The sequence below is a fragment of the Phoxinus phoxinus genome (assembly GCF_949152265.1).
Source record: "Phoxinus phoxinus genome assembly, chromosome: 14".
Taxonomy (NCBI): domain Eukaryota; kingdom Metazoa; phylum Chordata; class Actinopteri; order Cypriniformes; family Leuciscidae; genus Phoxinus; species Phoxinus phoxinus.
The window spans coordinates 968,102-994,744 of NC_136889.1; the positions used below are offsets into that span (position 1 = coordinate 968,102).

General features: G+C 35.4%; 1 protein-coding gene across 1 annotated transcript in view; it reads left to right on the forward strand.

The window, feature by feature from the left end:
- Positions 1–6,615: 6,615 nt before the first annotated feature.
- valopa (vertebrate ancient long opsin a) overlaps positions 6,616–26,643 on the forward strand; it is a 24,374-nt gene continuing 4,346 nt past the window's right edge. The window contains exons 1-4 of the mRNA XM_079635787.1: positions 6,616–7,351; positions 11,762–11,972; positions 17,222–17,339; positions 20,361–20,600. Coding sequence (XP_079491913.1) covers positions 7,012–7,351; positions 11,762–11,972; positions 17,222–17,339; positions 20,361–20,600 — 909 coding nt within the window. The 5' untranslated portion in view covers positions 6,616–7,011. The remainder of the gene's footprint in view (positions 7,352–11,761; positions 11,973–17,221; positions 17,340–20,360; positions 20,601–26,643) is intronic.

Sequence of the window (26,643 nt, forward strand, 5' to 3'; positions counted from 1 at the left end):
AACACAACATTACACACTAACTACAGTTAGACAACACAACATTACACACTAACTACAGTTAGAAAACACAACATTACACAGTAACTACAGTTAGAAAACACAACATTACACACTCACTACAGTTAGAAAACACAACATTACACACTAACTACAGTTAGAAAACACAACATTACACACTCACTACAGTTAGAAAACTACAGTTAGAAAACACAACATTACACACTCACTACAGTTAGAAAACACAACATTACACACTAACTACAGTTAGAAAACACAACATTACACACTCACTACAGTTAGAAAACTACAGTTAGAAAACACAACATTACACACTAACTACAGTTAGAGAACACAACATTACACACTAACTACAGTTAGACAACACAACATTACACACTAACTACAGTTAGAAAACACAACATTACACACTAACTACAGTTAGAAAACACAACATTACACACTCACTACAGTTAGAAAACACAACATTACACACTAACTACAGTTAGAAAAGTCAAATCATAATCACCCCTTTAACCAATGGGGTCACTTTAAATTTTTCTGACACCATTGGCATTTTTTTCTTGTTCATTTTAATATTTTAAAGTCACGTTTAACGGCTTAAAGTCCCCCTGTGGTGTAAATCCAGCTTTTAATGTAGTATATGTGTGTATGTGGTGTTATTAATCTGCTTTAACACACACCATGTGTAAGTTCATAAGTGGACAGCATTGCTGAGTATTTTCTGCTTAAAACTGCAGTGAACCAAAGACAGTCTCAAACACACGAATCGCTGGTGTTTCTGACGTCACACACTACCTTGACCAATCAGATCAACGTGTGATCGTCAATCAGTGGATCTCTGAGTGAGGGAGTGAGTGGAGACGGGGCTCATCTGCATATTCATAGAACCACGCATACTAAATGAGGCAAGGGTGTCGAGTTACATTCAAGATATTTTAAGTCATGAAGACATTTAAGGAAAATACATTTGGTCAAAGATGAGTTTTAAGATATAAAATTATTGACTTTAATATCTTCAGTCTCTTTGCTTCTCTAGTAAATGCATCTTCAATTTAAGAATGTTTCGATATTTGTGCTAAAAAACAAGACAGAAACACTGAGGAAGAACTTCTTTTTTTTTATCATATATTAATTTTCTTTGTAATTTGCCGTATTCAATCTTTCTCTCTCATTATATTCATGCATGACCCAATCAAGAGATCTTAATGAAACTGTCACTGCTAACAAAACCTGTTTTGAAGCTTCGTCACGCAGACTCCGTCGTCTACGGTGGTTTTCTCATTCAGCTCAGATGAATAAAGGTAATTAAAGTTGGATATTTGACATTATCATATGTGGATACCTGAATAATAAGACATTTGTATGAAGATCTATAGCGCCGGCGGTCTGAGAGCATCACATGCGTTTCCATGTGTTTGCAATGCCACCATTTGTGTTGTTTTTTTGCCTACACTGCAGAAAATGATGTCCTGGTTTCCAGTATTAATATCTAAACATTCATAAATCAAGATGCATTTACTGGAAAAATGACTGAAGTGTTGAAAAAGGAAGAACAAATATCTGCCAATACGGTCAGAAAAAATAATCTTGGTTTTCCCTTTAAATTAGGTTTATTTTTCTGACTAAATGGATTTTTTTTAAGCATAAACTCACTTGATTTTCATACTTTTATTTCCAGAAAACCAGAATTCTCCAGTAAATGTATCTTTATTTAAACCTCTGGTGCTCTTCGGTCATTTTCTGAAAAAAAAGTAAGTTTTTTTTATTGTTTTTTTATTGTTTACTTAATCTGAATGGTACTAAACTTGGTAGGTTTTTGTCACTTGCTATGTGAAAAAATTAAATAAAATTCACGGACATGATTTGAAAAAGGTTAAATGGTCCTTACTTACTTTTCTTCTATATCCGAAACAAACTTTATTGCATTATTTTCCTGTTATCTCTGTAAAGCTGCTTTGAAACACTCTGTACTGTAAAAAGCGCTGTATAAATAAAGCTGACTTGACTTTAAAATAGTCACACTTGTGCATTGGAAATGAATGGGAGACGAATCTCTTCGTCCTCTAGTGGAAGCGTGTGGTACTAGAGTCGAACACAATCTCACTGAAAGCTCATTTACTGAGATATCAACCTCAGATTTAGATTTATTGCTTTGATGTTCTTGCAGTTTTAGTGTAAAACATGTTTTTGAAAATATATATTTCATATCAAAATTAAAATAGCATTTTGTGCATTTTTCATAACAATAAACGTAAAATTCAGTACCTTTTTTTTTAAGTTCACATTTTTAAACTTTTTTCACTTCAGAAATAATCTGCCAAGTGTCGTCTTTGAAAAGAGATCAATATTAAGTCTGCGATCCAAAGCATTCGAGATTTACCAGTTTTAGTTGGAAATAAAATGTTCAGGTCTAAGGTAAAAAAGTGAAAAAATGGATTATAAATACAGCGTAAATATAATTTAGTACAATAAAATCCTCTAAAAATACAAAATATTACATTAAAAACAGTATCAAACTAAAATTGTGTACATTTATTTATTTTTACATTTTAAATTTTTTTTCCAGTTTTTTGTGCTGGAAAATGAGGCAGAAACACTGAGGAATAACTTTTTTTTTTTAATGCAGCAACCCTTTTTACACATATAAAATATCAATAGTGATATTTATCCTGGTGTTTTTCTGTGGAAACTCATAGTTTGTAGTGGAGCTGATCTCATGTTTCGCTGTCGGGTCACTGGCTTTAATAACAGCGATTACACAGCTGGAGGAAAGGAAGTATACAACTCGTCGTCAGTCTATTAAATCATTGATTTACTCTTACCCAGTACCGGCACGCAGTTGAGCAGGAGTCAAGAAGTCACTTCTGCTGAGATAAGCTGAACATCGCATGAAGCTAAGCTGAACTCTTCTTCTGTGTGTTTGATGGCCGCTGTCAGGAATGATGTGGAATCAGAGCTCGGCATCATGGGAAGGTATGGAAGCAGACCGGTGTACGGCTCAGGTTTGTTCAACATCACTCGAGTGCAGTCGTCCATGACACACAGATATCAGCGTGTAAGTCGTTTGACATGTGCAATGATGAGCATCGTATCGTGTCAAGATTTAAAGCAGATGACAGACTCTCTCACACAACATTTATATGGTGTATATAAATATATAATCTATTAAATCCTCCTGTAGCATCATGAAAATGTAACATCATGAGATGGAAGCTTGTTCCCACCACACAATATAAAATACAAAAGGTAATTGTGACTTTATAGACTGAAAATCTATAAAGTCGCAATTGTGTGTTATAAAGTAAGAATTGCGTGATATAAAGTTGCAATTGCATGATATAAAGTAAGAATTGTGATATAAAGTAAGAATTGTGTGATATAAAGTCACAATTGTGTGTTATAGTCAGAATTGCGTAATAAAAAAAGTGTCAATTGTGTCTTATAAAGTCAGAATTGCGTGATATAAATCGCAATTGTGTGTTAAAGTCAGAATTGCGTGATATAAATCGCAATTGTGTGTTAAAGTCAGAATTGCGTAATAAGTCGCAATTGTGAGTTATAAAGTCAGAATTGCGTAATAAAAAAGTTGCAATTTCGTGATATAAAGTCAGAATTGCGTGATATAAAGTCAGAATTGCGTAATAAAAAAGTCAGAATTGCGTGATATAAAGTCAGAATTGCGTAATAAAAAAGTCGCAATTCCGTGATATAAAGTCAGAATTGCGTGATATAACGTCAGAATTGCGTGATATAAAGTCAGAATTGCGTAATAAAAAAGTCAGAATTGCGTAATAAAAAAGTCAGAATTGCGTGATATAAAGTCAGAATTGCGTGATATAAAGTCAGAATTGCGTGATATAAAGTCAGAATTGCGTAATAAAAAAGTCAGAATTGCGTGATATAAAGTCAGAATTGCGTAATAAAAAAGTCAGAATTGCGTGATATAAAGTCAGAATTGCGTAATAAAAAAGCCAGAATTGCGTGATATAAAGTCGGAATTCCGTGATATAAAGTCAGAATTGCGTAATAAAAAAGTCAGAATTGCGTGATATAAAGTCAGAATTGCGTCATAAAAAAGTCGCAATTCCGTGATATAAAGTCAGAATTGCGTGATATAAAGTCAGAATTGCGTAATAAAAAAGTCAGAATTGCGTGATATAAAGTCAGAATTGCGTAATAAAAAAGTCAGAATTGCGTGATATAAAGTCAGAATTGCGTAATAAAAAAGTTGCAATTCCGTGATATAAAGTCAGAATTGCATGATATAAAGTCAGAATTGCGTGATATAAAGTCAGAATTGCGTAATAAAAAAGTCAGAATTGCGTGATATAAAGTCAGAATTGCGTAATAAAAAAGTCAGAATTGCGTGATATAAAGTCAGAATTGCGTAATAAAAAAGTCGCAATTCCGTGATATAAAGTCAGAATTGCGTGATATAAAGTCAGAATTGCGTGATATAAAGTCAGAATTGCGTAATAAAAAAGTCAGAATTGCGTGATATAAAGTCAGAATTGCGTAATAAAAAAGTCAGAATTCCGTGATATAAAGTCAGAATTGCGCAATAAAAAAGTCAGAATTGCGTGATATAAAGTCAGAATTGCGTAATAAAAAAGTCAGAATTGCGTGATATAAAGTCAGAATTGCGTAATAAAAAAGTCAGAATTGCGTGATATAAAGTCGGAATTCCGTGATATAAAGTCAGAATTGCGTAATAAAAAAGTCAGAATTGCGTGATATAAAGTCAGAATTGCGTAATAAAAAAGTCGCAATTCCGTGATATAAAGTCAGAATTGCGTGATATAAAGTCAGAATTGCGTGATATAAAGTCAGAATTGCGTAATAAAAAAGTCAGAATTGCGTGATATAAAGTCAGAATTGCGTAATAAAAAAGTCAGAATTGCGTGATATAAAGTCAGAATTGCGTAATAAAAAAGTCAGAATTGCGTGATATAAAGTCAGAATTGCGTAATAAAAAAGTCAGAATTGCGTGATATAAAGTCAGAATTGCGTAATAAAAAAGTCAGAATTGCGTGATATAAAGTCGGAATTCCGTGATATAAAGTCAGAATTGCGTAATAAAAAAGTCAGAATTGCGTGATATAAAGTCAGAATTGCGTAATAAAAAAGTCGCAATTCCGTGATATAAAGTCAGAATTGCGTGATATAACGTCAGAATTGCGTGATATAAAGTCAGAATTGCGTAATAAAAAAGTCAGAATTGCGTAATAAAAAAGTCAGAATTGCGTGATATAAAGTCAGAATTGCGTAATAAAAAAGTCAGAGTTGCGAGATATAAAGTCAGAATTGCGTAATAAAAAAGTCAGAATTGCGAGATATAAAGTCGGAATTCCGTGATATAAAATACACACTCTCCCTCAGTCTCGTGTTCACTAACATCTACACACTCTTCACTCGAGACACATTTACTGCAGAAGAAGCAGAATGACTGAAGATATCAAGTCTTGTTTTATGAAAAATTGATCAAAATGTGAGTTTATGCTTAAAACAAAAACAAATATCTGTCAGTGGACTCAGAAAAATAAACGTATTCAAAGGGAAAACATATATTTTTTTCTTGCTTTAAGCACAAACTCAATTATACATTTTTCAGGAAACAACACTTGTGATCTTGTCTTGATCTTGATTTATGGATTTTTAGATATTAATACTGGAAAACAAGACAGAAACACCGAGGAAGAACACCGGCTCTATTCCTGCTGAGAATCAGAATAATAATACACAATATAATGTATGGCTGCCAATCAAATGAGATCAGATCAACAATGCTAATTTATTTAATATCCCGAACCATTATATTAATAAATAATAACTAAGGGAATAATTTACTCATCTGATGCATTCAACACGCTGATGATTATTGAGGAATAACACAAACGGTTTCTTGCATTGCTTTAGACTTTATTTACATTTAGTTGCATTCTAATATTTGCATTGGCCAACAGATATTGTTCTTTAAATAGGCTACGATATCTATTGGACAATATTTTTGTGTTAAATATTGATTATGTGCAAAATTAACAAACATTTTTAAAGCAATATTGTGACAACTTGCCCCGCTAAAGGGGTTCAGTGTGTTCAACTCACATGTTAGTGTGACTTTAATATTTGCACATATACAGAAAATTATTAAAAACAACCTGAAGTATTATTAAAGTCTCCAATAACACAATCTGCTAGCTCCCTTTCTAAGCCCAAAACTTAATTTGATATTTTATCATGCGCATAGTTGAGAAATCACACTCTACACCAATCATTCTAATTATACAAAGTCGTATTATGACGCATCTTTCATATTTCTCTATGATCAGCGTGTTTTGCGTTGTGTTGACAAGCTGATGTTGCGCGCGCTGCGGCTCCTCACGCGCTCCGGCATCGATTCTCTCTCTAAACACACACACACACACACACACACACACACACGCACACACACACACACACACACACACACACACACACACACACACACACACACACACACACACACACACACACACACACACACACACACACACACACACACACACACAAGACTATCGACGAGATCCTTCCTTTATCCCGCGCGCTTGCTCGTGCAATGACTGGAGTTCGAGGGAGCGCGCGCATCGACTCTGCGTTACGCGTGTGCGCGCGTGTGTTTCTAAAGCCAAATGGATGAAGTTATCTTATAAATCTCGCGCGTGTGCATGCAAACCTCCAGGAGAGAAAGGCGGAACGAGCGATTCCTTGACAGTCAGAAGTGATGATGATGATGATGATGATGATGACCTGTGATGCTCGCCTATATAAACACCGTCCAGCAGAAGAAACTCAACAAACCCACTCCGCTCGCGCTCAACAAGTTCCGGACAGTGGATTACACGGAACACACACACCGCGATGAGAGCCGTCAGTGCACGCGCGGGATTCACGATGCACGGCGATTTCCTCCAGATGTAGCGTTGCGAGTGTTCAGACTCGTTCGGACTCGAGATGGAGTCGTTCCCGGTCGCAGTGAACGGTGTGTCCCACGCCGAAGACCCGTTCTCCGCTCCTCTAACGTTCATCGCGCCCTGGAACTATAAAGTCCTCGCGATGCTGATGTTCATCGTGACCACAGCTTCTCTGTCCGAGAACTTCACCGTCATGCTGGTCACCTTCCGCTTCACGCAACTCCGACAACCCCTCAACTACATCATCGTCAACCTGTCCCTGGCGGACTTCCTCGTGTCGCTGACCGGAGGCACGATCAGTTTCCTGACGAACTATCACGGGTACTTCTTCTTGGGCAGATGGGCGTGTGTGCTGGAGGGCTTCGCGGTCACCTACTTTGGTAAGTGAAGTTGAGCTGCTGTTCTGGATGTGTTTTGGGGTTTAGAGATTTATATTAACATGCATGCTTCAAATATGCATTATGATATTACTTTTGTCTGGGGTTCAGAAATCCCAGATATTAAAACTATGAATAAATCACGCGCGTGTTTAAGATTGAACACACAGTAAAAGTTATCTCTGTTTTGATTCTGTTCTTGTATTTTCCTGGTTCCGACAAAAGCAACATCGGTGTATAACATTAATGAAACGCATTACATTAATTAAAAGTGCATGTATGCATGGCAAGCCGTTTTGACTTTTAATAATTCCCGGGATATTAATTCTTGCAATCAGCAAATACATGTTCACTGTAGTTAAAATGCCACTTTTTGATTGAATTACATTTCCACTTGTAACAATGCGAATTCTTGACATCGCGCGCAGAAATGCGAATTATTTTTTTCTAGTAAAAAAATATATATTTTTGATATCATATCTGTAATTGTGTTTTCACTCGTTAAATGTCACCATAGGCTTCCATTCAGTTGTTGATATCAATAATTGATTTCTTACTAGTTTAAATCGCAATTTTATTTCAGTAATAGCCTAGCCTACTATTCGTAGTCATTCAAACTCTTAGTAAAAAAATCATAATTTTTTATATCAAGAATTACGGGGTTAGTAATGCCTGACATCAACAATTTTCAGTAAATTGTAAAATTTATTTTCAGTAAATTTTAAATTGTTGATTTCAGACATTTCCACTACTAACCCCAAATTCTTGATATAAAAAACATGATTTTCACTAAGAGTTTGAATGACTAAGAATATTTCTAGTAAAAATCTAAATTTTTGATATCAATAATTCGATTGTAGTGACAATGTTAATTTCTGATATATCATGAATGTATTTTTTACTGGTAAGAAAGTCACTAGATATCTGAAATTACTGTCCAATTATTGGCATCAGAAATACATTTTCTGACATCAGAATGTTGAAATTAGTTTACAGATATCAAGAATTAACATTTAAACTGTGAAAATTTAGTTCTTGATATCAGCAATTGAATTTGAATGGCAGCCTGGTGACATTAACTAGCGAATAAAAAAAAATAAAAAAAATGTATAGTGGAAATCTCATTCCTGATTTATCTCTAGTAAACATTTCATTGCTGATATATGAAGAATTCATATCCTGGGAATTAATAAAAGTCCAAACAGCCATAGTGCATGTTTGTGTGTTTATAGAGATGATCAAAAACTGCAGAAACATCTTTATTTCTACAGCGCTTTATACACTATTGTTTCAAAACAGGAAAATAATGATTAAATCAATAATGCAAAATTAGACCAGATGGACATTATTAGGGTGATGGGAAAAAATAAGTTAGTTTTGCTCAAACATACAGTACTCGATCTCAGAACCATAATGAAATATAATAATAAAGCTTATTAAATGCATGTAAATAATAATCGGTTTAAGAACTGCATTCATGTCTTCCTAGACCCACAATCACATTATCATTCATTTAGCATATTTGATTTTCTTCCAGGTAATTACTCTTTATTAATCCATATGTCTGTTTTAATAATCACACAGTGAGTTTCTACAGTGTGTAAATGTCTTTAGTGATGAGGTTAAAAGTTCTGTTTGTACATGATGCAGGAAATACATATTGTGAAGTTTTATTAATGTCATGATTTGATAATGTCAATCTGCTGATGTTTGGTGTCTTCAGTGCAATTATAGTGAATTATTATTATTATTATTATTATTATTATCAACTTGCTGACAATTCTGTAATTTCAGTCAAATATGGCTTTCGGTTATCTAACTTCTGAAGCTCAATCACTGAAGTTAGAGTTTATGACAAAAAACTTTGCTTTATTGCAAGTTACAGTAATATAGGCTTTTTATTGTGTGGACTTAAAATATGAAAAGGTATAGGCTAATATATATCAAAATAAATGACAACACAAATTATAAATAAAAGAAATTGACGTTCTCTGGTTGTCAGACTATCTTTACCAGATGATCAAACATGAAATCAACTCAATTTCAGTGTTTAGATTTCAATGCAAGAGTCCAGTTTGAGTTATAAGAGTTGCACGTCTTCTTCAGACATGTTTAAACTCTAATGCATCGCTGTCAAGTCAGCTTTATTTCTATAGTGCTTTAGAGATGGTTTAAAGCCGTTCATGAGAAAAGAACTGTTGCATGAATTATAAAACGACTTTAATTGCAGCTGTAAAGAAGACAATAGTGTCATTATTCAGATTAATTCTGTTCAATGTTTATTCAGTTTAGTTCAATAACAGTTTGAGCGTGCACACACACTCTGATCATGAACATTAGAGACGGAGCGACACCGATGGAGATCTGAGGAACTGATGAGGGAAAAACACTTCAAATCTTTATTCATAAACAGTGCATGTTCACAATAACAGTTTAAATGCATAAAAGAATGATTTAAACTATGTTTTACATCTGATATACACATTTAGATTAAATATGCCATTCTCATTAATTACATCAAATCATTATCAAGAAGTTACAAAAAATTTTATATTCTAATAAATATAAATATTTGTAGTGGAAGCGATGCTGTTTCAATGTTTGCGTCGCGCATGATAATCGCAGAACTCGTGATCTGAGGAAATATTTACATGCAAACGATGATCAATAATGCACAATAAGCCCTATCTGTGTCCATTAAAAACATAAGTGGAAAAGATTGAGAAAAACTTTCTCTGAAATGTATTTTACACTATTTGATTTATTTATTTAAAAACAAGGTGAGGATCAGCTACTTAATGATTTTTAGAAACGTAATGTGACGCACATCCGTATCTCATAGTTTCCTAAAGTCTTGTACCGTTAAACATGGGATCACGTGGATGAATATGCATATGCAAATGATATGCAGATGAGGATATGCATAGTAAAACGAGGCGTTGTAAGCTCATATATGGTTATTTCGTGGAGGAGACGCATGAACACACTCTTGCTCTGACTGGGATTATAAAGGGAATGTGCGCAGGTTCTGGCGGACGAACGGGTTTATACGTCTGAATAGTGTTTGGCGTACGACATTTTTGGCTTTCAGAGTCGGGCGCACATACACTTTTAGTAAGGATCCTACAACCTGATTTAATTACAATGCGTCTCTATAGCACGTGTTTATCGTGCAATGTATACGCAAAAAAATAGTTTTTACATGCATGATACGCAGTTTTCGCGTGTAAAACACACAACACAACTTAATTTACCCATGCGTATCATATGCACGTAAAAAAATTGCGTATAAATTGCACAAAATGAACAAAAAACAAATATAGAGACGCATTAGTGTGACCGGGCTGGTTTTCAAAGCCACTTCACGGGAAAATTACTGTCATGAATTATAAAACGACTTTAATTGCAGCTGTAAAGAAGACAATAGTGCAATTTATAAGCGAAAATTTGTTTTTACGTGCATGATACGCAGTTTTCGCGTGTAATACACACACCACTACTTAACTTACCCATGCGTATCATATGCACGTAAAAAATCGCGTATAAATTGCACGATAAACAATGCATGCTATAGAGACGCATTAGTGTGACCGGGCTGGTTTTCAAAGCCACTTCACGGGAAAATTACTGTCATGAATTAATTGCAGCTGTAAAGCAGCTCTAAGGAAGACAATAGTGTCATTATTCAGATGAATTCTGTTCAATGTTTATTCAGGCCCTGTTTACACGAGAACGCTCGCGGGTGAAAACGTAAAAATATTTTACCGGATGTGCCTTTCGTTTACACGGCGACGGTGTTTTTGGGGCTTAAAAACGCAATAAAGTGAAACCCCCCTCCAGAGTGGAGATCTTAAAAACGCTCCACCGTCGCGTTGCCGTCTAAAGGGTAAAAACGGTTAAAACACAAAAGTCTGCTAGACAGTGAAAGCGTCACGTACGCGTTTACGTCACAGGCATGCGCCAGTACAGGAAAATAACAAAACATCATCAAACTAAAATATAGCATTAATTTCATTGACAAAAAATTAAATAATTCTGAGCGACATGCGAAGAGCAGCGAGGGTTAAAGCAGCAGCTTTACCGTATTAACCATGATAAACTGTGTCAGCGTCTCTTTCACTCTCAGTGCTCCACATCGCCACCTAGCCGTCTGGAGTGCACACTACATCCAATCTCACACACTTTTGCGTCTCCATACGCACGCAGATTCCCTCCCCATAACGCTCGTCTAAACGCAGAATAAACAGTGATAACACAACGCCACTTTTGCGTGTTCTCTTCAGATCGTTTCCGTGTAAACACAGCCTCAGTTCTGTTGTCTTGTTGCTTTAGTCCGGGTTGTTTATTGAACGGTGCGCTGGAGTGTTTCTGAAGAGCATGTCTCTGGTGTTCACCGGTCTGGCTGATCCTCAGGTATCGTGGCCCTGTGGTCTCTGGCCGTCCTGGCGTTCGAGCGCTTCTTCGTGATCTGTCGACCCCTGGGGAACATCCGTCTGCGGGGCAAACACGCGGCCCTGGGTCTGCTGTTCGTCTGGACCTTCTCCTTCATCTGGACCATCCCACCGGTGCTGGGCTGGAGCAGTTACACCGTCAGCAAGATCGGCACCACCTGCGAACCCAACTGGTGAGGAGCCAACGTCATTATCACACCGCGGGACCACTTACATGAGCTAGAGAAGGGGATTAGCGCACACAATAGCGTTCTACAATAACTAAATTAGTTAACATGAACTTACAAAACAAAACTTACTTTATTAAAAGTAACATTGACATTGCATCTGTAAATATTACTTAATGCTGATGCACAATATATAGGCCACCATATCAGTATCAGCTGATAAAATGTTATTAAAGGGGCGGTTGATTATGATTTGACTTTTCTAACAGTAGTTAGTGTGTAATGTTGTGTTTTCTAACTGTAGTGAGTGTGTAATGTTGTGTTTTCTAACAGTAGTGAGTGTGTAATGTTGTGTTTTCTAACAGTAGTGAGTGTGTAATGTTGTGTTTTCTAACTGTAGTTAGTGTGTAATGTTGTGTTTTCTAACTGTAGTGAGTGTGTAATGTTGTGTTTTCTAACAGTAGTGAGTGTGTAATGTTGTGTTTTCTAACAGTAGTGAGTGTGTAATGTTGTGTTTTCTAACAGTAGTGAGTGTGTAATGTTGTGTTTTCTAACTGTAGTTAGTGTGTAATGTTGTGTTTTCTAACTGTAGTCAGTGTGTAATGTTGTGTTTTCTAACTGTAGTTAGTGTGTAATGTTGTGTTTGATCATAAACAACATCTGCAAAGTTACAACGCTCAAAGTTTAGAGCAAAGGGAGATATTTGCTTTTAAAGAAAAGAACTACAACACACGGCCGGAACTACACGAGCTTCCTCCCGTTAGTGACATCACCAACCCTAGAATTTACATAAACCCGCCCCCTGAACACGATTTATAGATTATCATGACAGAATATGCTAATCAATGACTAGAAGATAACTACACATAAACTTCATAAATTCATCAACTAACCATTCAGAAATGTCCTGTTCTTCTACATGTCGTCACTTCTTCTCGAGTCTCTCCATCTTTCTGACTCCGGTTTGAACATACAGGGCTAAAAGTTTTTGAAATTTTCAGTGCGTGTGTGTCTGTGTGTGTGTGTGTGTGTGTGAGTGCAAGCTGTTGTAGCTCCGCCCCCTGTGCCAGGAGCAGCGGCTCATTTGCATTTAAAGGGACAGACACAAAACGGTGCGTTTTTTCCTCACCCTCAAAAAGTGACAATTTAACATGATATATAAAAATATCTGTGGGGTATTTTGAGCTAAAACTTCACACACACACTCTGGGGACATACTTATTTTTATATCACCCCTTTAATGCTGATAAATAATGGATTATTTCCTTCAGCGGAGACGCTTCAGATGTGCACTGTTCACACTATAGACAGTGAGGATGTGAATGAAACCACGGCCAGTTTTATAACTTTCTGCACAAAGGCTGTTGAAATATTCACGATTGTTGAAGATACGTACAACAAACTCTTTTTTCTGCAACATGTTACAGCAAAGTTTCCATTTATTAATCTTGCTTAATGTTAATTTCAACATTTACTTTTACCAACAGTTTCATGAAAACAACAAAAATTCATTCATAAATAAAATAACCAATGAACAGAAGAAGAACAATAAACGAAGGACTGCAGATTTGATCACTCAAACCACTTTCTGCGGATGCTTCTGATTCTTCTAGAGGGAAAAGTTGCTCAAATCTGCTGGTCTAGGATCAGTTTCTCCATAATAATCATTGAGATTTTAAAATGAATAGCTTGACCAGCGGACATATACACGCCGTGTATTAATATTAGTTAATGCATTACCATTAACATTAAGTGCACTGTGAAAATAAGTGTCATTTTAACTGTAAAATATTGTACAAACGCTACAAAAACTGTTGACATTAAGTTCCCGCACTATACAGTACACTGGGAAAAACTGTAAAATGACATTTCATGTAATTTTTACAGTAAAATACTGTTAAGTGCAGTTTTTAGAAGTAAAAAGGCAAATCAAATGATATTATTATGAGCAGGGGTGCACATAACTGGTACGCAGGTACGCATGCGCGACAAAAATCAGGAATGCGTGATGCCACTTGTGTTACTACGCGCCTTTGCATACTTTAAGGGTAACTGTCACCAAAATGGAACCTAGGCAGTGTTTATATAATTTTTTCACAGACGAAAACTAAATAAAACTCCGTTTTAAATGACAACCGCGTCAACGAATAAAAACTAGACGGAAATTAGGGAGGGACGATTGGCGAAGAGATCCAGTCAGAACTGATTTGCGTTTGTGGAAGATGCGCACATTTGAATTGTAACGTGCTGATCTACCCGGCCGCACACGAGTTGGCATGCGCTTGATGCATGTCTCAAATCATTAAAAAATGTAAACGTGTTTTTCTGTGCGAACACACACAGAGACACACACACACATACACGCACACGCGCGCGCGACCCGAAGCGTGCAGTTCTGCAGACAGCAAGGACTGAATTGAGCTCTCTTTCGCGTCTGAATGGACAAATACACACAACATTATGTCTAAATGTCAGTTTTGGAGAGTATTCGCGTAAACACAGTCGGTTATGTCTTTACAGAACGTACAGTGCATCAGTGCAATTGGATCTGCACACTCGGTCTTAAAGTGACAGTGCGTAATAAACCTAATGCCTTCTGTACACTTAATATTGATCAAACAACAAAATAAAAAGAGAAAATTCACTGCTCTTTAATATCTTTAATAAGGATTCATTATATTTAATCTATACAAATAAATATATCCGAACAATCAAATAATACTTTAAAATATTTTTTTTCCAAAGGTGTTTATCATTTTAGGGCGGGGTTTTTTTTTCACGCTGATATAAATTTAAGTGTTAAATTAGTTTGGTTTTAGTTAGTTATTTTATGCTATAAAACGGGAATGTGACGTCATGATTGACAGCTGTGGCCACGCTACATATGGGGTGAGTACCAAACACTATAATCTCCTGGTACTCACCTGAGTAACTCACTGAAAAAGTTATGTGCACCCCTGATTATGAGTGTTTTCATGATTTATATGTAAATGCAGTGTTTTGAACATCGTTTTTAAACACAATTTTATTAGAAACACATGTATAAAGAATTCTTGGTTAAGGTATAATGTGTGCATGTACATTTAATTTCAAAATGTATTGGTAACTAACACTTTACAATAAGATCTAATTTTTTAACAATTAGCTAACATGAACAGTGAGCAATATGTGTTTTACAGTTTTTTTTTCTTCTATATTTTTCAGAATACTATTGATGAGAATACTATTCATTGTTCATGTTTGTTCACAGTGTATTAAGTTGAGATGCAAATATGAAATATGTGATGCACCGATATAAAAAAATTAAATGGCCGATGGCGATAACCAATACTTCTTTATATTTGAAAGCCCATAACCGATATATTGGCTGATAAATCACATTTTTATATAATTTTTGAGAGCGTGATTACAAAACAAAAGTCTCATGATGTCCCAATCACACAATTATAATGATGTTCTCATTATAATGTTATGTAGCCGATATGACAGACTTGCTCTGCGCTCTATTTTCCTTTTTAAAGTGATTCCAATCATAAATTCAAGCAATTCAAAGCAATCATGATGAACGGCCTTTATAGGGTCATTATTATCATTGTGTGGAATGTCTTTAAAAACTTTCATGCATGTTTCAGATTCTCTGAGGGTTCTGCATATTATGCACATCTTCTCAAAACTATCTAAAAACTTTTCATTTTCAAACAAGGCACGCCACAATACAGTACGAGTTAAATGAAGAGTAAAAGCTCTCCTGGGTGAAAGTTTGACACGCTTCATCTATTAAAGCCCAAACCGGCGGGATAATTAACCATCAGATTTATTGTCTCTTCTGTAATTAGTCCTTTTATCCAAGCGTGTCGGCATTTTTCTGACATGCTAATTCATTTTAATTCATTTTTTGGCCATATAAAAAATACTCACCAGGTTTTCTCATTCATACTCCACTTTACCGTTGTCATTTCTGTCTTCACTCATCATCATGTGAATAAAAAATAGGCTTTATGAAAAAAAAAAATACATATCCAGAGTTGTAGCCGTTTTATTGAACTGGTCAAAAATACAAACATCAGACACAAAATCCTTTCAGAGACATTATAAAAAGCATCCAGCGCTGGAGTTTTGGGAACGCTGGGTAAATGACCTGCAGTTTTATTGTGTAATCCGCAGTTTTTCTTCATCCCTCTATTCTGGCTCATATTTGATCCCTTTTCTTTTTATACTCAGACTTTCTGCATTTTGCTTTGCATTAGCCTGAGACTTTCATATTCACCATGGGATGCATTACCATAAAAATGTATTTTGTGACAGAAACAAGCTTCAATAGTTATGTATGTTCATAACAAATGTGCAGTTACTTGAGACGTGAGAAATTAGCATTTTGCATTTATATCTCAATTGTAAATTTATATATCAGAATTTAGAGAAATAAAGTGAGATTTGCGAGATACAAACGTGCAATTCTGAATTCTGTGAGAAAAAAGTTTATATCTCACAATTCTGACTTTTTTCTCAGAATTGCAAGTTTATATCTTGCTTTTCAGACTTCATAACTATTAACAAAAAATCTATAAACTTTTTTTTGCAAATGTGAAAATTCAGAGAATAAAAAATCTAAATTGTGAGAAACTTATGACAGCGAGAAAAAGTATTTTATTTTGAAAATGATTATATCTCACAATTATGAATCTCATTTATAACTTTATAACGCGCAATTGAATTGTGAGACATAAACTCTCGATTGTGACTTTTTTCTCGCAATTGCGAAAATTGTGAATTGTGAGAAAAAATTCAAAAGTTTTGAAAAGTCACAATTGCATTTTTATTTTTTTATTCCGTGGCGGACACATTTATCCATAAATAACACTTCAGATTTGCAACACATTGGGGAGCATAAAACACATAACATCACCTCAAAAATGTTTCTGGGATAAAAGTTAAAAGTTCCATAATTCAACTTAAAAGCTGAAACTAATATATTATAGAGACTCATTACATGCAAAGTGAGATATTTCAAGCCTTTATTTGTTATAATGTTGATGATTATGGCTTACAGCTTATGAAAACCCCAAATTCAAAATTAGAATATTGTGAAAAGTTTTCATAAGCTGTAACCCATAATCATATACAGTATATATATTTAAAGTTTCTTGTTTCTATACAGTTTTAAATGTGACCCTGTACATAAGAAAAAAGAAAGTTTGAATCTGTCAGTCTTCTCTCGGTCAGATGTGTTGCTCGCTGGTTTCGTCCCACCGCAGGTATTCGGGAAACTTCCACGACCACACCTTCATCATCACGTTCTTCATCACCTGCTTCATCCTCCCGCTGGGTGTGATCGTCGTCTGCTACTGCAAACTCATCCGGAAGCTGAGAAAGGTGCGTCGCTACACCACATCTGCGCGATTCACTGAATCCCATCATCCCAACACACTCTCATTACGACAAGCTGACCCCTGATCAGTGCTACACTGCAAACACCAATAAGTCGGCACAACTCAAAACATTTAAGGCAATCAAGTGCCTCAAATTTATGAAATTCAAAGTTTAAGTTAGCAGAACTTGCAGATTTTTATTTTGTACTTAAACATTTCAAGTTAAGAACCATTCAAATGTATGAGTACACTAATTCATACACTATAAAACATGCCGGGTTGTTTTAACCCATTTTGGAACGAACGTTGGATCAAAAATGCTATTTAAAAATTTAACCCAATGGCTGGGTTTGTCCATATTTGACCCAAAATTGGGTTAAAACATCCCAGCATTTTTTTTTTGAGTGTACAATTAACTTACAACTTTCATGCAATCTCAATGTTAACACTTTTATTATAAACTTAGTTAGCTTTTACAAGCTAATATGCTAACATACTAATTTGCTCACATATTAGCACTAGTATGTTATACAGAAGCACTTGCTGTATGAGTGCAACAATATAAAAGTATTATTTGCTCTTAAATCAAGCGCATGCTCCACTCGTCACCATGATGGAACTATCCTAAAACCAACATTAACAGAAATTCTTCTAAATTAGCAAAACAAAACATTAATCACTACTAAATCTCACACTTAACATTAATCTTGCACAAAAAAAACCCCATTATATTTCACTTAATTTTAGCATTTACTCTCCCTTTCGAGTGCCATCGGCAAAGCATGCTGGGAAATAGACATCCCAGCCGGTACAGTTCAACTTAAGCTCGTCTAAATTAAAATAAATAATTTCATAAAACTCAAAACAATGAAACCGTTCAGTTTACTTAAAATATATCAGTTCTTCTGTGAACTTGAAAGAAAAAGAAAGTGCTAGATACTCATAAAAGTTAATTTGACTGAACTAATTAGTTTAATTTAAGTTTGTCCTACTCATTAAGTATTTTGAGCGTTAGAAAACTGATCTGAAGTCTGATAAACCTGATCTCCAGATAACAGAAACATTCTAGCAAGTTCTCTCAACGTTATGAACAAACGTTCTTCCATTAACATCAATAGAACATTAGTTTTAAAGTTATCTAAAAATGTTCAAATAACAAAAACTTTATCAGTCATGGAGTGTTTTTTTTCTGAAATGTTTCAGTTGGACATGTTTTAAATGTAACCACTTGTTTCGGAATGTTCTGAGAACATTCAAAAGTAACATTATGTTTGAAGAATGATACAACGTTCCATTAACGTTCTCATGACCAAGGGAAAAAAAATTCGTGAACTTTTGAAAATTCAGGAAACATTCAGAAATAATGTTTTTAAAACTCAATGAGAACGTTAGCAAAACGCTCTTAGAATATATTTGTTAGCTGGGTTATTTGTATATTTGCTTTTAAAAGACACTTAATAATATATAATTCTCAGTAATATTATTGATTCAATTGCACTGACACTATTGGATGAGAACAAAAACTTGAACTAAATTGAGCCGAATAATAATGACACTATTGTCTGATCATCTTGACTTTTCATAATGAATGAATTTTGCAGCATCGACACTGTTATTGAATTGAGTTAAAAAAATGACACTACTGTATTTTGTTGCCTTGCTGTTTTCTGTAGAGTTCAGAAGTCGTATCATTCACTGCAAAAAAAAAAGATTTTCTTACTCAGTATTTTTGTCTGGTTTCCAGTCCAAATATGAAGTGAGTTTTTGCTTAAAACCAGCAAAATTATCTGCCAATGGGGTGAGAAAAATAATCCTGTTTTCCATTTGAATTAAGTTTATTTTTCTGCGCAATGTGGTGTCGGAGGGACGTCTTTTCTATGACATTTTTGGACGTCCAGTTTCGGTCACTGACGGGCTTGGTTTGTAACGTCTTTTTTCGACGTCTACCGCACGTCTAATGTTGACATCCGTGGGACCTCCGTGTGCGGGTTATTTATAGTCCAAATGTGGTCGTTTCTGGACGTCTTTTCAACATCAAATTTTACGTTGTTTTTTATACAACTTCTATAACTGGAGTCCCATGATTCAAAAGGGTGGAGGACGTGTTTTCTGTACCATTGTATTTACATTTCTGCATTTGGCAGATGTTTTTTATCCAAAGTGACTTACATTGCATTACACATTTATATTCCTATCGGTTCTTGCTTTCCCTGGGAATCAAACCCATGATCTTGCGTTGCCAGCGCCAGCGCTCTACTGGTTGAGCTGCAGGAAAACTATATTAAACTGCGTCTCCAGTTATCACCTTCTGCTGAGACAATCAAATTAGTTTTTGGAAAACAATCTTAAATAATTATTAATAATCTATATTCATATGTATTAATCATGTTGATAACAACAATGTTGATATTTGTAAATAAAAAATATTATATATTAATCATGTAAATTTCCTGTAAATAGACGTCCAAAAAATGACCCAGTTCAAAGGTTGAATGTCAATATGACGTCCAAGTTGAGTCATGGTTGGACGTCCAAATTGTGGACCTAGTTTGGACGTTGAATAGATGTCCAGAATTGGTCATGGACCGACGGACCCAATATAGACATGATCTGCACGTCTATCCGACATCCAATGTTTAGTGGGAATTGGCGGATAATATTGCTTGTTTTAAGCAAAAACTCACTTCATTTTGATTTTCCCCCCAGAAAACAAGACATAATATCTTATGGTATTTTTCTACTTTAGTAAATGCAGCTTGATTTAAGATTTTTTTAAATATTTGGACTGGAAACAAGACAAAAGTACTGAGTAAGAAAAGCATTTTTTGCAGTTTGTCTGATAAAGTTTGCATCATTGATTTGGTCATCTCCTACTGATTATTCTGTGAACACACATTGCGTGTGTGTGTGTGTGTGTGTGTGTGTGTGTGTGTGTGTGTGTGTGTGTGTGTGTGTGTGTGTGTGTGTGTGTGTGTGTGTGTGTGTGTGTGTGTGTGTGTGTGTGTGTGTGTGTGTGTGTGTGCAGGTGTCCAACACGCACGGCAGGCTGGGTAACGCCAGGAAGCCCGAGCGTCAGGTGACCCGTATGGTGGTGGTGATGATCGTGGCCTTCATGGTGGCCTGGACTCCGTACGCGGCGTTCTCCATCGTGGTCACGGCCCATCCCAGCATTCACCTGGACCCTCGACTGGCCGCCGTTCCCGCGTTCTTCTCCAAAACTGCAGCCGTCTACAACCCTGTCATCTACGTGTTCATGAACAAACAGGTACTTCACATTCATGCAGTTCATCCAGACGGCCACACTGCAAACGGGCTTTACTTACTCAGTGTTTCTGTCTTGTTTCCAGTCCAAATATATCTAAACATTCTTAAATCAAGATGCATTTACTAGATGAGTGAAATGCCATGAGATATTATGTCTTGTTTTCTGGGGAAATAAATACAAATTTAGTGAGTTTTAAGCTTAACCCCTTATCAAGCGACCCCCTTTTTTTTAATAGACATGAAAATGCACATTTCGAACTTAAATGGTTGTAATTTAAGAATGCTTTGGAATATAGATGTAAGATTGGTCTTGTTTTAAAGAAGACACTTGGCAGATTTTTGTAGAAGTAATTAATTAAGAAAGTTAAACAGAAAAAAAGTTATAGAAGTTTGAGTTTATGAAAATGTACAACGTTAAAAATGAAATTATTCATATTTTATATAAAATATATATTTTCAAAACCTGGAGGACTCTAACAATGCAAACAAATCAAAGGCAAAAATCTGAACAAGTTGTGTTTGAAATGTTAGGTTGATATCTCAGAAAATAAGCGTTCTGTGAGATTTAGTCTGTGCGCAGTACCACACTTCTCCACTAGTGGACATTACTGCCCATATAAGGGCGCCTCCATCTCCATATGTGGTTTGAGTCTGAACCATTATTTTTACAATTTTCATATAATTTATGAAGTAGACATCCTATTCAGAAGTAGTGTTGGAAGTTTGGCAGATTTAGAAATGAATTCAACCTCTAAGAAACACAGAAGATCACGTATGTGCATTATAGCTCGCCGCCACATCACTAATGCTGAATCTATTATTATTTTCTTTATATTTAAAACATTTTCAGACCTTTTCTTCTAAAAATAATTGAACGGATGCTATCTTTTGAACTCTTGGCATGAAAAAAAAGAGGTTTCTACCATTCTTTCATGATTTTTCATGTTCATCACTATTTCAAAATAAAGGTCTGAACATGCCTCAGGAGGACGAACATATTCTTGTTGCAAATTGATAAATTACGGCTCCTCTGTAATGTATTTTAAAAATCAGTTTAAAATGAAAACTAGAGATTGTAAGCTTTCAAATTATATATAGTTTGTCAAGATTGGTTTAGGTTTAGTATAGGATATTACTGTTTTAAATATGTAATGGCCAATATAAGGGGTTAAAACAAGCTAAATTAACTGCCAATTGGGTAAGAAATAAAATCGTAATTCAAATGGAAAACAAGATTATTTTTCTTACCCCATTGGTACATAATTTAACTTGTTTTAAGCAAAAACTCACTTCATTTTTATTTATTTCCCCAGAAAACAAGACATAATATCTTATGGCATTTCACTCATCTAGTAAAAGCTTCTTGATTTAGGTCTTGATATTTGGACTGGAAAAAAGACAGAAATACTAAGTAACAAAAGCATTTTTTGCAGTGTAGATCTGTTTTATCATAAAATTACTGGTCATCCAACCATTTATATCATCAAAACAAGCCAATATGGAATTTGTGGGGAAAGGAGCAATGGAAGTTGCAGCCATGATGACAGATAATGTTACCTAAAGGAAGCGTGTAGTAGATGATGAAGAGAAGAGGTCCAAGTACCGAGCCCTGGGGAACACCGTGTGAGACAGAGGCATTAGTGGACTTAGAGAAAGCAAGAGCAGAGTCGTGAGATGAGAATACTGTGAGAGATTGTGTCAAATGCAGAGGAAAGGTCTAACCAAATTAAAATGCAGATGGAGCCTGAGTCGATGGCTATAAGGAGATCATAAGAAGTGCCGTCTCAGTGTTGTCGAGAGTGCGAAAGGCTGATTGGAAACATCCATAGAGGTTGTGATATAAACAGCGACCACTTTCTCAAGCAACTTAGAAAGAAATGGAGAGATTCAAGATTGGTAGAATTGCATTGCAGTAAATGTAAACTACAGAGCTTTGATCATAAAACTTAGTGATGGGCAAAGATTAATCGTGATTAATCGCATCCAAAATAAAAGTTTGTGCACACAATAAATGTATGTGTACTGTGTAAAATTATTTTGAATAAATAAATACACACATATGCATGTATATATTTAAGAAATATTTGCATGCATATACTGTATATATTATATATATTATATATATTAGGGCTGTCAAAAGATTAATCGTGATTAATCGCATCCAAAATAAAAGTTTGTGTTTGCATAATATATGTGTGTGTACTGTGTATCATAATTTCTATATATAAAAACACACACAATCATGTATATATTTAAGAAACATTTGTTATATTTATACATAAAATATTTATATATAATATAAATTATATAAATGTATATACAGTATATAAATGCAAATATTTCTTAAATATATACATGAATGTGTGTGTATTTATACATAATAATTATACACAGTACACACACATATATTATGCAAACACAAACTTTTATTTTGGATGCGATTAATCACGATTAATCTTTTGACAGCCCTAATATATATATATATATATATATATAATGCATGAATATATTTAAGAAAAAGTGTTTTTTATATATATTTTTTTTTTCTTAAATATATTCATGCATTGTGTATTTTTTATACAAAATAATTATACACAGTACACACTACACACACATTTATTATGTAAACACAAACTTTTATTTTGGATGCGATTAATCGTTGCCCATCCCTGATTTAAATATCATCTTACTAAGACATATCATTGGCAGATAATATTGATATTTATATAATTTTATGTAAGTATGTACTATAGTTACTGTTGTAAAGATCTCACTTATTTACATTATAACATCAGAATTTCACATTTATGTGCATGTGAATATCAGCATCTTTTTTTGCTCAGTTTGAGTCTCTGAATAAAATGTAGTGTCCCCCCCCCCCCCCCATATTCTCACTATATCAGACTATATGAGCCTGATTTATCAATAATTATGTTTTCATATTTTTTTCTGAATGTTCAATAAATTGTTCAAAATTAGCTTTTCCTATTATTTCACTTGCCAGTCTTTACAGTGTTAATGATCTGGGCTTCAGTTAATGAAGTTGCAACTTAAGCTGAAAGTATCAGCTAAAATCTTGAGAATTACTGTGTGTTAGTTATTCAGTGTAAAGGAGATCGAAACCGTCGTCATAAATGAACCCCAGATCGTCCTGAGCTTTTAGGAGTTATTCTGATTAGGTTTTAGGTTTCAACTTCTGATTATCAGTTTTAGTTTTATAGTTTTATCCACACATTTTCCAGAGGTTTGTTTTTGGGACACTTTCCATCTTAATCATCATCATGTATTATTAACGCATCAGAAGAGTGACAGCGTTACACACACTCACCCTTTGACTGGTGTAGTTAGTTGTCAGCTTCGTCATAAATAAAAAATGGATCATCAATAAATGACAAGTAAAATGCAGCATGAAGCATTTTTTAAGCTTTTTTAATACCTTCATCTTTCTCAAAGCTCTATAAATAAATACATCATTAGTGTCCCTGGACCACAAAACCAGTCACATGGGTAATTTTTTCAAATTGAGATGTATACATCATATGAAAGCTGAGTAAATAATCTCTCCATTGATGTGTGGTGTGTTAGGATAGGACAATATTTGGTCGAGACACAACTATTGAAAATCTGGAATCTGAGGAGCAAAAAAATGTAAACATTGAGAAAATCTCCTTTAAAGTTGTGCATTTATGTTCACGATTGTGCTGCATTCACTCACAAAAATACATGTTTTATATATTTACGGTAGGACATTTACTAACGCTACGGACGCTAGCTCTCTGCGTCTCTGTCGAGTGGAAGTTAGTCGCGGACGCTAGCTCTCTGCGTCTCTGTCGAGTGGAAGTTAGTCGCGGACGCTAGCTCTCGGCGTCTCTGTCGAGTGGAAGTTAGTCGCGGACGCTAGCTCTCGGCGTCTCTGTCGAGTGGAAGTTAGTCGCGGACGCTAGCTCTCGGCGTCTCTGTCGAGTGGAAGTTAGTCGTGGACGCTAGCTCTCGGCGTCTCTGTCGAGTGGAAGTTAGTCGCGGACGCTAGCTCTCGGCGTCTCTGTCGAGTGGAAGTTAGTCGCGGACGCTAGCTCTCGGCGTCTCTGTCGAGTGGAAGTTAGTCGCGGACGCTAGCTCTCGGCGTCTCTGTCGAGTGGAAGTTAGTCACGGACGCTAGCTCTCGGCGTCTCTGTCGAGTGGAAGTTAGTCGCGAACGCTAGCTCTCGGCGTCTCTGTCGAGTGGAAGTTAGCCGCGGACGCTAGCTCTCGGTGTCTCGAAAACGGCACGCTGATATTGATCCTCGGTTTAGTTCTCCTTTTGTCCCAAAGTCTGCTTGCCATGATCCATAATGTGTGAACGAAACAACAGCGTGAGCGTCGCTAGATGTTACGCTGTTGTCCTCGTCTGTCACCATGATTACTAAGGCAGTACGAGCGGAAACCAGGGATAATGCGGATATTACGTCATTGACAGGCGATAAGTGAATAGGGACGGGCCATTATTTAAATTATTATTAAAAAATTTTGGAACTTTTGGGATATTGTAAGTACACGACTGCAGGAAATATATCACACTGCAAAATCTTACATAGTGTACCTTTAAATCAAGATGGATGCTGTTGCAAGTTTGCTTTGCTAAACTGTGATTTTATGATGATGCATTTTGATCTTAAGCATAATATTGCATGAAGATCTCAAGGCACAGCATGAAACTCTCCGGCGTCCCAGTTACAAGTAAATAGGTTCCTGAAGCCGGAGTCGCTCGACTCAGAGACGAGTCCTTGCGTTCCCATACACTCTGAATGAGAAGAAGAAGTGCACAGGACATAGTTTATGGATTTAGAAAAATCCTGAAGTTGTCATGGTGGGATGATATCGCTTCACTAGAGCTGACACATTTGACTTATATTACTGGAATAGTAAATAAATAAATAAACACCTGCAGTGTGGATCAAACCGGTGCACTCCAAAGGAGAAGATGCTGAATTATTGAGCATAACGTACACAGTGTTTGGCAGCGCCACATCCTTCCATCATCCCACTGAGCTGTCGGTGTACACACACACACACACACACACACACACACACACACACACACACACACACACACACACACACACACACACACACACACACACACACACACACACTCGATGTCAATAAAGCTGCAGGAATAAGTGCTCGACAACACAACATTGCTTCTGATTTTTGTCACAGTGACGGTCGTCCATTAGATAAATTACATTGTCAATCATCAGATGAATATGACGAGGCACGGCTCACTCAGTTTGATGCAGTTCAACAACAAAAAGTTGGTCTTAAAAAAAGGCAATAGATATTTTTTAAGAATGCAATATTAGTAATGCCCAAATTAGTAGCTGAGAAAAGTCTACAAATGTTATAAAATGCTCACTGCAAACACTCGTGTGCCAACTCTATCCTCTATCTATGTCTTGTTTCCAGTCCAAACATCTAAAAATCCTTAAATCAAGATGCATTTACTAGATGAGTAAAATGCCATGAGATATTATGTCCTGTTTTCCAGGGGAATTATTCAATATTAAGTGAGTTTTTGCTTAAAACAAACTAAATTATCTGCCAATCGGGTCAGAAAAATCATCTTAATTCAAACAGAAACAGGATTATTTTTCTTAACCCCATTGGCAGATCATTTTGCTTGTTTTAAGAAAAAATTTACAAAAAATGTATTAATTTCCCCGGAAAAATAGTCATAATATCTAATGGCATTTTACTCCTTGAGTAAATGCATCTTGATTGAAGATTTTTTTTTTTATATTTGAACTGGAAAGAAGACAAAAATTAACCAAGTTTATGCTTAAAACAAGAAGAAGAACAAAAGTAAGTCTACCAACAGATATTTTGTCTTGTTTTAAGCATAAACTTGGTAAATTTTTGTCTTCTTTCCAGTTCAAATACAAAAAATTCTTAAATTTAATTAATTCTTATTTTGATTCTTAAAACAAGAAAAATGATATGCTGGTTAATTCACAAAGATTAAATTTTTTTAAATAATATTTTTTAAGTTAAACTTAATTTTCTCA